The sequence below is a fragment of the Monodelphis domestica genome, chromosome 8, assembly GCF_027887165.1.
Source record: "Monodelphis domestica isolate mMonDom1 chromosome 8, mMonDom1.pri, whole genome shotgun sequence".
Lineage (NCBI taxonomy): Eukaryota > Metazoa > Chordata > Mammalia > Didelphimorphia > Didelphidae > Monodelphis > Monodelphis domestica.
In genome coordinates this window covers 81,476,462-81,488,422 of record NC_077234.1, presented here as the reverse complement: position 1 = coordinate 81,488,422, position 11,961 = coordinate 81,476,462, and the positions used below count along the sequence as shown (strand labels likewise).

The 11,961-nt window shown below is 37.9% G+C and overlaps 1 protein-coding gene across 2 annotated transcripts in view; it reads right to left on the bottom strand.

Moving 5' to 3' along the window:
• Window positions 1–366: 366 nt before the first annotated feature.
• The window catches only part of MYL1 (myosin light chain 1), a 32,854-nt gene continuing 21,259 nt past the window's right edge, over window positions 367–11,961 (bottom strand). For both annotated transcript variants that reach the window (XM_007501799.3, XM_007501800.3), the window contains exons 4-7: window positions 9,476–9,649; window positions 8,466–8,543; window positions 3,305–3,347; window positions 367–714 (exon numbers count right to left, since the gene is read on the bottom strand). In XM_007501799.3, coding sequence (XP_007501861.1) covers window positions 3,319–3,347; window positions 8,466–8,543; window positions 9,476–9,649 — 281 coding nt within the window. In that variant the 3' untranslated portion in view covers window positions 367–714; window positions 3,305–3,318. The remainder of the gene's footprint in view (window positions 715–3,304; window positions 3,348–8,465; window positions 8,544–9,475; window positions 9,650–11,961) is intronic.

Genomic DNA, 11,961 nt, shown 5'->3' with positions numbered 1-11,961 from the left:
GATGAAGGAGAAGAAATATATCCCCATTTCTACATGCTAGATCTTCAAGTACTGGAAAATCCACTACTATGACCCCCTTAAGTTTTGCCTGGAGAAAAGAAGACATTTCTAGGTGCTTATCAATAACTCTGGAATGACCTCAATATTAAACTTAATTTTGCCACTAGGAACATGATATAGATTTCCCTTTTCTTTGTCACCCCTTTGCCCCAGTTTTCTCTTTCTTTCTAGAAATTTAGATAAAAACAAATTGTTCTTCTAGAAAGGATTTGATAATAAATCTTTTTTTCCCTGTATATTTCAAGGGAAATCTTCATTTTTGTTCTTTGCCTTCAGAATATGACAAGAATTACAAAGACAATGTCATTACCAGAGACTGACCAAAGTGATTTATTGATTGTTTCATTTTTTCAAGGGTACACATCTACCCATGGTAGACAGCATAGAAAGAGAGATAACTCAGACTTGAGACCTGTAGAAACTTTGTCCAAGTTGTACTTCTGCAAATATCTGCTTTGTGTAGTAGAAACATAGCTTGAGCATTCAGAAGGAAAAGAAAAAGGTACATAAAAAATTGGGGAGGCCTTCAATATGATATAGTCCAAATTTCTTTGGTTTTTCCTGTCTTGTTGGTCAACTGATCTGGAGAGTTGAGTATGAATGTTCCTAAAGTTTATGGCTTAGTTTCCAGTCAGTCTTCAGAGATGTCTTGTTCTGTTAAGAAGGGGGGAAAAATAGTTAGATTTATGTTGCTTTTTTCTCCTAACAAAAAAAAAGTAAAAGTTTGGTTGGCATTTTTGAGAATAGGGGAGAAAATTTGACTTAAATTTTTGTTTTGTTTTTTATATATGTTATATATTATATGTTTTATATTTATATGTTATATACATAAAATACATATTATATATTAAATTAAATATTTGCTTAAATGTTAAAATGTTTAAATAATTTGTCTTAAAAATCAACAAACATTATTAAGTGCTTACTATGTACTAGTACTGAGGATGCTAATCCCTGGGGACACAGAGAAAATAAAAAACAAAGCCTGCCCCCAAGGAACATCTATTATAATGGAAGAGACATGTAAATAAATGGGTAATTATCCCACAAGGGTAGGCTAACAAGAAGATAACCTTGGGACTTTTTGGTTATAAGATTAGTTTTTCTTTGAAAGAAGTATATAATGTCTGGCTGAGATTCCATCTTTTTTAAAAATTCTTACTTTCTTAATAACAACTCTTAAAGACAGAAGGGCAAGGGCAAAGCAAATGGGATTAAGTGACTTGCCCAGGATCACATAGCTAGGAAGTCTGAGGTTTTTGAACCCAGGTCTTGTCCTCTATCCACTGTGATTCCTAAATGGCTTTCTGTGATTCCATCTTTTACGTCACAGAAATCACTAGCTAGTAGGACACTTATAGACCTTCATCATGGTTTTGTTTTTGGTTCAATTCTATGATTTAATTATTTATTTAGCTTAATTATGGGAAAGTCCTCATGCTGAAATTCCTTCTACAATTCAGATCCTTAGTTCCTCTGTTACTTGTAATCTTTAATTGCCAGGGGGTTCTGAGAGAGGTAAGTTACTGCCCCACTATCACATGGTTAGTAGATGTGAGCAGATGAAGGATTCCATTCCACGTCTTTCTGTATTTCAGACCTATTCTTTCTACTATTCTACCTTTCAGACTTAAAAAAATATAACCAAATTCTGATAAGTTTATCTAGGATATGCTACTCTTAATATTAGACTATAGCCATATAACTTCTTATGGAAGCTACTTAATTAACTATCAAATAGTAATTCCCTTTCCCCCAAACCTTCTTTTTTCCCCCTTGCTTTCAAATGTCTAATAAAGGGCAATTCAGCCAGCCTCTGTCACATTAGTCAGCATGGTTGATTTCTTAATATTTTATCATCTGTTTCAACATGTCCTTTGGAGTCCCACGAAGGCAGCAGAAGGGAAGACCAAGCATGTTTAGATAGAGACTCAATTTGAGGATAGGATAAAACTTTTAGCCATTGCATGAGACACAGGAAGTTACTTTAGATTGACTGAGAAGATGCTTCTTAGGTAGGATATCAACACGGAAGCCCACCAAGTCTGAAAGAGGTTTTCCTCTTCACTTCTGATTCCTGTTAGTCTCCAGCTACTTTCTATTTTTATGGAATGTTATCCTTACTCATCTCCTGTTGAAATCCTACCTATCTTTCAGTGCTCAGCCCAAATGCCAGCTTCCCCTCTATTCCAAACAGAGAGGGTGTCTTTTCCTCTCTGCAGGGTGAAAAACACTCTGTACCACTCATTTAATAGCCCTCATTCTCTCTTGTAGTATCGTTATTTGCCTTTTTATCTTATCTTCCCTGCTCTGACATAGACTGTAGACCTTAAGGAAAGTAGTGCCTTGGGTGTCTTTGTAGCATAGCAAGTGCCTTGGCTGGCCTAGAGAATGTTCTTAATAAAATGCTTCTTAAATTCAATACGAAACAAAATGGTACTGGAGACCAATTAGTACTTAAGAGTTTAAAAAGTTTCCAATCTTGTCCTTTATGTTTTATCCTTCATAAGTTAAAAAAAAGCCCCATTTATCTCCCTCCAGGAAGAGAAGCTGTTCTGTGCTTAGCATGTATTATTTCAGATGATAGTTTTTTTTTTTTTGGTTATTCTCTCTCTACCCCAACCCCAATCTTCTAGCACTGAAAGTGGCTCAAGCACAAGATATATAAATATATATCAACCAGTGTTTCCTATATTCCTCTATAGATTGGAAATATTTATTTATTGTATTTAGTGAATGTTTCTTTATTGTATTCAACGAATGTGATAGAATTTGTTTATTGCATTTCATGAATCTTTCAGGATTTGTTTGATTTTAAAGAAGTAATTGTCATGTATTTGAGCTGGTACCCTTGATAGCCAATTAATTAGATACCTTATTATTGGTGAGGAGGGATAAGGCTTTGTGGGTCCAGTCTGAGGATTCAACCAAATCATCTGATCTACTTTGGTATTGAATTCATAATTTTGTTAGGAATGTGCTTTAATTAAAGATATTAATCAACAACAAGCTTGACATATCAACTTTAGTGAAAACTAAGGAATGTAAAGGAAAGAATGTCTAGTTTCAGAGAGACACAAATGCAAAGAAACTATAGTCCACATTATAATTATATCAAATAACTTGTATTCTTGGGTAGTGGTTCTTCATTGGAAACAATATAATTATATCTGTAAGAGACATGACCCCCCAGAGAAAGAATACAGTCAAATAAATCATGCAGATTAAAGAGATGCTGCTGTACCTTGGGAGTTCCATTTATATGGACATGATGTGTTTGACGAAGGCTGTGGAATAATAGAAAGAGAGGATTAGAATGAGGAAAGTTTCATAAAAGGTTTATGGACAATCTGCTAAATCCTACTTATTTTCTGCTATGACACTAGGAGGTTTAGTACCTGGGTGTCTCTTACTATTAGGGAGAGTCGGTCTCCCAGGCTGGTCTTATTTTTATCTTAATAGGCAATTGCCAAACTTAGTATCCTTAGAGGACAAGCCTTAGTGAATCTTAGACATTTACATGTATTTAAAACATATGTTAGGTTTTAATCCATTCACATTTCACACAGTTATCGAGCTTCAAAAATATGTATTTATAGGAAGGCTGTTAATTCAGAAAGGAACAGCTGGCGTCGGATAATGGGATTTGGATTTCTGTTGTATGGCTTAGCATAGAGGAATGACAAGACACCTGGAGTATACCTAAGAAAGCCTGATAAGAATGTAATTGCTTTATGCCTTGCAAATCTAATCAAAAGGGCTTTAAATGGAAAAGACAAGGAGGCTGGGGGGAAGGAGAAAAGGACCAGTCTATGCGTACCAAGCTAGATCCCATGAAGAATAGCTGGAGTATAGGAAGAGCAGTGGAGCTACAGAGCATTTTAAAGAAGATGAAAATCCATGGAAGGAGTTAGTAGTTATAATGACCTGGCCTCTAATGGCATGACCTATAGGCACAAAGGCATGACCTATAGGCAACAGATAAGATGAAGTGAGGGGCTGCTCTTTGGCATAGTGGATAGAGCGCTGGAGCTGGAGTCAGTAAGACTCATCTTCCTGAGTTCAAATCAGGATCCAGGCACTTACTTACTAGATGTGTGACTCTGGGCAAGTCACTGTTTCCTCATCTGTAAAATGAGCTGGAAAAGGAAATGGCAAACCATTCCAGTATCTCTGCCCTGAAAACCTCAAATAGGGGCAGGAAGAATCAGATACCACTAAAATGACTGACAAGGAACTAGATGAAGTAAATTAGAATGCAATGTTGATCTTCTGGTTATCACAAACTTGGTGGGATAAAACCCAGGCTAGGAACAGATTCTGGAGGGATAGACCTGATTCATAAGAGGCATTAAAGGGGTTGGGAGGAAACAAGGAAGCATTATATATTAAGATGATATACCCCTATGAGGAAATGAGATTATGAACTTGGCTGCAGGTGGGCTGGTGTGGGGGAAGATGGTATCAGCATTTGGGAAAAGTAGTTTTGCCATCAGAGTATACTACAGACTATTATTTCTACAGAAAGAAGTTGATGAGGAGTTTAGGAAGAATCCTAAGCCTGGGAAAGAGACATGGCCCACAGTAGGGATGAGGAGCATAGATTATCCAGATATCTGTTGGAGTTCTCAACCCAGAGTAGTTAATAATTTCCTGACTTGCATTAAAAATAATTTCATCCTTTCAAAAGATAAAGGAAACAAGGAGAAATTCAACAATTCAATTCTGGATCTGATTTTTACTAAAAAGGGAAGAATTAGTTGACTGAGTGATGGGGAGGGAACCTAGTCAAGGGAAGTGATCATTTGATGCTCAGAATTTGTATTAGAGGAGAGAAAACTAGTTAATTCTGACATGTGTTGTAGGTTTTGGGAGGGCAGATTTCAAAGGGTTCAGAGGAAGGATTGGAATGATCTTATGCTTTGAAATGATACAGTGAAAGTCACCCTGAGAGGGATGGAAAACATTGCAGCATGAAATTCAGAGGACATGAGGAGAGAAGGATTCCACTGAAGAAAACCAGGAGCTGTCCAAAGAGACTGGTGTGAATGTACAGGAAACTTGCCAACTGAATCAGATTATATACATGTAAATATACAAATGTATGGATAGATACACAGCAGATGGAGGGAGGGGCAGGTCATGATGAAGGAGAGTGTGAATTAGATTTGTAAGAATGGCTCAAGAAGTGGTAAAGCTCAAGATGAGTAGAGGCCATAAAGAAAAGCTAAGTTTCCACCCCACTCTCCAAGCTATATTTAGAGGAGAGAGCTTAAAGAAAGGATTGGACTGCTAGTTGGTGTGGATGACTGAGAGAGAGAGAGAGAGAGAGAGAGAGAGAGAGAGAGAGAGAGAGAGAGAGAGAGAGAGAGAGAGAGAGAGAGAGAGAGAGAGAGGAAAGGAGGGAGGGAGAGAGAGAGGGAGGGGGAGAGAGAGAGAGAGGCAGAGACAGAGACAGAGACAGAGAGAGAGAGAGAGAGAGAGAGAGAGAGAGAGAGAGAGAGAGAGAGAGAGAGAGAGGCTACCTAATCCTTATTTTACTTGCTTTTTGTGCCAAGGAAAATAATCTCTGGACTAGAAAGAACAGAACATTTGGCCTAACAAATGATTAAGGAATTGATACCCAAATAAAGAAGGTATAATCAGAGGGCACTTAGCTTCCCTTGAGGAATTCAAGTCATTTGGCCCTACCCAACTAGCCTCTCCTTTCATCCTTTTCCAATCTATTCAAATCAACATGCTTAATTGTCAGTGATCTGAATGTGTCACTCCCCTGCTCGAAAAGTTCTAATGGCCCCTTCTTGTCTCTAGGATGAAATAGGAACTCTTTTGCTTGACTTTTAAAGCTCTTTAAAATTTGATTCTTGTCTCTCTTCTCAGGTTTATTACCCATAATTCTCCTTCACATTTTCTATGTTTCAACAAACTAGGTTACATGTTCCCTGGACATGACTTTCCATTCTCCTCTTCTGGACCTTGGCACAGTCTAAGAGATATCTTGGGTTCATCCTCTTTGTATCTCTGCCTCTTTGAATCTCTTTTTCCAGATTCAGCTCAAGAACTATGAGGTCTTACATATTAGCACTCTTCCTTGGAGAAATTATTTTGTTTTTATTCATCTCTCTATATTTCCTCAGATAGAATGTGATCTCCATTTGGGGCAGGGGATTTTACATTCTATCCTTGATTCTCCATTGGTAGGTAGTAGGTACTTATAAAGTGCTGAAGAAGTAAACAGGTTACACCCTTGGTTAATAAAAAACTAATGGGTGTGATCATTGAGCCAGTGTCAATAATACCTGAAAGATAGTAGAAAATTGTGCCGGCATTACAGTATTGGACAAGGGCAAATGTTGTCCAGATTTTTTCAAAAAGGCAAAGCACAGAGTCTGCAGACTATAAACCAGGAACTGAAGTTTAATAATATATTCTAGAATTTGTCTGGGAATTATAAAGAGATGGTTTATCAATATCTAGAAAAAGAGGCCACCACAAAGAGCCAGGCTAACTTACTTCTTTAGGGACAAATGAAGCCAGGCCAAATAGATCCCCCCCTTTTTTTCAGGGGTTCTAAACTTCTAGATCAGAAGATTACTATGAATACATTAGATTTGAGCAGTTTTAAAACACAGTATATTATATGCTGCTATTCTTGTGGAAAATAAGGAAAGATGGGCGCTAGACGTTAATACAATTAAATCTGTAAATGGTTGAATGGCTTCACTCAAAGAATAGACATTAATAATTTTTGGCAGAAGGACTCTAGTAAAGTAGCTCTGTTTCATTCAACATTTTTATAATGACTTGGTTAAAGGCAATGGTGGCAGATTCATGCAATTTACAAATGACGCAAATCTGTAAAAAATTCACTAACATATTGGAGGAAAAGTCAGGATCCCAAAAAAAAAATTGGCAAACTAGAAAATGACGTTGAATCTATTCAGATGAGATTTAATGGGGATAAATGTAAAGTACTACCCTGAGGCTCTGAAAAAAAATCAATTTCATATGTACTAGTTTGGGGAGTACAATCAGAAAGCAGTTCATCTGAAAAAGATCTAGGTTCAATATGATTCAACAATGGCTTATTGAAGCCAAAGAAGGTAATAAAATCAGTGATAATCCCACTAGTGAGATCACAACCGGAGTAGTATATTTTGTCCTGGATGTGATTTTTCAAGAATGACATTGATAAATGAGAGAATGTCCAGACAAGTGCCATTAGAATGGTGAAAGGTTCTTTAGTCTGAGCCCAATGAAGAATGGTTAAAGGAACTGAGGACGTGTCCCTGAAGAAGAAAAGAGACAGTAACTGTTTGCAAGGACAGGAAAAATGACACTTGTTCTCTCTGGTTCCTGAAGGCAGGAATTGTGGAAAGGCAAATCTAAGTTTGATGTAAAAGGAAAAAAGGCCTTTCTGATCATTAGACCTAGCCCCAAACGGGAAGGAACGCTGTTGATAGGGTGTTGCATCACATGATTGCCAAGCTCCCTTCCATTTCTGCAATTAACATTAGATACTAGGCATCTCATTGGGATTTTTTTGTACCACATTTCTTGTTTGAATTCTGGTTGCCACTTGGATATAGCTGAAGCTGCTTCCATATACTTCTAGAATAGTTATTTAGCTGGAAGATACTTGTCCCCTTTCATTAGTCCTTGTCCTTCATATTGAAAGAGGACTAAGATGACATCAGGTCATTTGCCCTGTGCATAAATTGGATTTAAGTGAGGCAGAGTTGCACAAAGTTGTTGGCTTCATTCTCCCTTCCAGAGTCCCTAAAGTCCAATGGCAAGACAAAAGTAAAGATCACTGGTGAAAACTTACAAATGATATTCCCTTTTGGTGTCCACTGGTGAGGATCTTAGCTGGTAATTGTATAATCCCCGCCCCATCCTTTTATAGTCAATTCTCCAATGGCTTTGGAGTATCATGAATTTGGATGTTTTCTCCAGCCATGAAGAATGGAACCCATTGGAATTAATGCCAGCCCAGACAGTGTGACTCTTGCCCATGTTCTCCTCATGCATTTGCTATAGGGACTCCACTCAGTGTGTTTTCTCTTGACATTTTCATGGCTCTCAAAAGTAATAAACTATGCAATTTATTTTTACACAGTAAATTATAAATCAAGTACGTGGGAGGAAAAAGTTCAGGGAAATAAAGCATTTTCCATTCTAAGGACTTGGTGAGATGCAAAATGAAGATAATACAGACACTTTAAATCTCTGTCTGACTCAGTTGCCTCATCTATAAAATGGGGATAATAATAGCCCCTACCTCCCAGGGTTGTTGTGAGGATCAAACCATATATTTATAAGATGTTTTGCAAACCTTAAAGTGCTATAGCTATTACTATTATCATTATCATACCAAAAAAAAAAAAAAGCATTCCAGAACCTACCTTCATAGTTAATGCAGCCATTAGAGTCTTCTTGACCTGCCATCAGGGCTTCTACCTCCTCTTCCTTCATCTTTTCACCTGGAAAAGAAAAAAAAATTGTAGGTATTTAGAAATTAGGGCAGAAAGCAGTTTCCTAATGTATTCTAACTTGCTTTTCTAATTTTATTCAAGATGCTATTTTAAAAAAAGTGTTTACCTTCTGCCTTAGAAGAGAAACTAAATATCATTTCCAAGGCAGAATTGTGGTAAGGGCTAGGCACTTGGGGTTAAGTGACTTGCCCAGGGTCACACATCTAGGAAGTGTTTGAGGTGAAATTTGAACTCCAGATCTGGCTCTTTATCCATTGAGTCACTTTAGCTCCCCCAAGTAATACTAATTTGAGAGGTAGTGTGAATGGTCTAGTGGCTAAAAGAATGATCTTGGATTTAGGAAGACCTAGGTTCAAGGTCTATCTCTTACATGATTTGGTTCTGTAACTGTGGGGAAGTCTTTTAACTCCTCACAGGATTGCAGACAAGTCTCTTAAGTTCCCAAAAGGACTATCTAATGTAGATCAGTGGAAGGATTTTCTGCACTGGGATTTCCTTGGTACTGATGAAAGTACTTCTCTAGAGAAAGCCTTCAGGCACTTCCCCTCCTCCATTTTTAATTTTTAGGGACAAGAAAACATAACAATTTTTGAATATTTGAATTATTTGAATAAACACCACAATGTATTTATATTCTTGCAATTGGAGATGATTATGTCCTTATGATTTAATTCTTTATTCATTACAGGATGGTCTCTCAAGAGTAGATTCTTTTAACCAAGTTCTGACATCCTAAAAACAAATATTGCCACTGACTGGTCAAAGTACGCCATGAATGACTTCCCTCTCCATTGTTCTTCATCAATTGCACTTTGGAACATTTCCCTTTGCGGCACTCATCAGGTCTCCCTTGACCCATATCCCTCTTTCTTCTTCATGGACAGCCTCCCTGCTGGCCTCAGGAAATCAGCTGTACTCACCCAGGGTAGCCAGCACATGACGAAGTTCAGCCCCCATGACTGTTCCATTGCCCTCTTTGTCAAAGACACGCAGCCCCTCCACAAAGTCTTCATAACTTCCCTGGTCCTTGTTGTTGGAGATAGCCTGCATCATGGGCAGGAACTGCTCAAACTCGATTTTCTTGGCATTCATCTCTGAAAGAAATGGGACCATTTTGAGATTTATGGACCCTCCAGAGCCTCTCAAACGTTCTGGATGCACAATAGGACCCCACTCGATCATGCTATCCACAATAGCCATATAATAGCAGCTCCCGTTTGTTGATCAATGACCTGGAAACACTCCAAACAATCTTGATTTCATCTACATTTAAGACGATGAAACTTTTAAGGAGAAGCGTTTCTGGAAGGTAATTTCTTTTTTAGGTGGGGAAGCAATATAAAAGTCCTCTGAGATACTACAGACATTCAATACTTCAAAAACAAGATTGAAATAGACTTGATTTGTAATGGGATTTTTTAATAATGATGTCATCTGGTCAATTCCCACCGTGTGACAGTTTGCTGTACAAAGAACTTTCTTTTTTTTTAAACCTTTACCTTCTGGTATTGGTTCCAAGGCAGAAGAGTGGTAAGGGCTAGGCAATGGGGGTCAAGTGACTTGCCCAGGGTCATACAGCTGGGAAGTGTCAGGCCAGATTAGAACCTAGGACCTCCTGTCTCTGGGTCTGACTCTCAATCCACTGAGTTACCCAGCTGGCCCCTGTTTTTTAAAGCTATTTGGGGGAAAAGCAGGGGGGTGGGGCAGTTAGATGGCTCAGTGGATTGAGAGTTAGGCCTAAAATGGGTCTTGGGTTCAAATTTGACCTTATTTACTTCCTTAGCTATATGACCCTGAGCAAGTCACTTACTGCTCATCTACCTTGGAAGCAACATACAGTATTGATTCTAAGATGGAAGATGACTTTTTTTTTAAAGTAAAGGAAGAGGGGGCAACTGGGTAGCTCAGTGGATTGAAAGCCAAGCCTAGAGATGGAGGTCCTAGGTTCAAATCTGGCCTCAGACACTTCCTAGCTGTGTGATCCTGGGCAAGTCACTTGATCTCCATTGCTTACCCTTTACCACTCTTCTGTCTTGGAATCAATATTGGTTCCAAGACAGGTGAGAGTTTTTATTTAAAAAGAAAAAAAGTAAAGGAAGGCACTAGAAGGCTGAGAAGTGGGAGAAGAATGGTGGATATCAATTCAAATCCTGGTTATACTACTTAGGACCTTTTGGCCAAATCACTACCTCTCTGGCCATTATCTACAAAATGAAGGAGTTGGTCTGGATGACTTTTAAGGTTCTTTCTAGCTTTAAATCTCTGAGCCTTAAAGTATAATATAAGTAAATCTGGACTTAATTCTTGAAGTCTGAAGTTCTCTGGATGAGGGAGCTTTCTTTGGCATATTTTAACAATCTCCCACCAGACTATACAAAATATTGAAATGGTGCAATCATTTATAGACAGAGGAAGGAAATTATCTCGATGCATATTTTCCCTCCTCCAGTGGGCTCTCATAGGATGGAAATTAAATTGGAGAGCAAAGATTAAAACAGATTGAGTCTTGAATGCTGAAGAAATGAGCTACATTAATCTAATCATTCTGTGGTCAAAGATGGATATTTAATTAGAAAAGGGCATTTTAAAAATAAAATTTGACCCATTGCTTTCTTATCTTATCTCATGCTCATGATACTTTTATCTTATTTTATTTTATTTTTTAAACCCTCACCTTCTGTCTTGGAGTTAATACTGTGTATTGGCTACAAGGCAGAAGAGTGGTAAGGGCTAGGCAATGGAGTGACTTGCCCAGGGTCACACAGCTGGGAAGTGTCTGAGGCCAGATTTGTACCTAGGACCTCCCGTCTCTAGTCCTGGCTCTCAATCCACTGAGCTACCCAGGTTCCCCCTCATGATACTTTTAGCATGATTAAAATAATAAAATTCAACCTGGGAAGGGTTGGGGTTTAGAAGAGGGAAAAAGTTTGAACATAATTCTAAAGGTGATTTAGTAGATTACATTTATAATAATAGTTAGCATTTATATAATATTTAAAGGTTTGTAAATGCATTATACATGCTATTGTGCTTTATCCTCACAAAAACCCTAGTAAGTAGGTGCTATTATTATTATCCTCATTTTACAGATAAGGGAATTGAGGCAGACAAGAAGAGATATAACTTGCCCAGGGAAACAATATAAGAGAGTGTCTGAAGCAAGATTTGAACTCAGGTCTTTCTGACTCCAGGTCCAGCCCTCTAGCTAATATGCCACCTAGCTACTTCTAGCTGGTCACTTTCTTTTCTTTGTAATTTACTTTTTAGTTTGTATATTTGCTAAGATGAAGCCATGATCTCTGAACTTATTAAATTAATTGAGGAGAGGTTAAAAAATTACTTGCTATCTGTTGTTATTTAGGGAAGAGGGAGGGACAAAATTCCACTTGGCAATCTCAATTTGCAT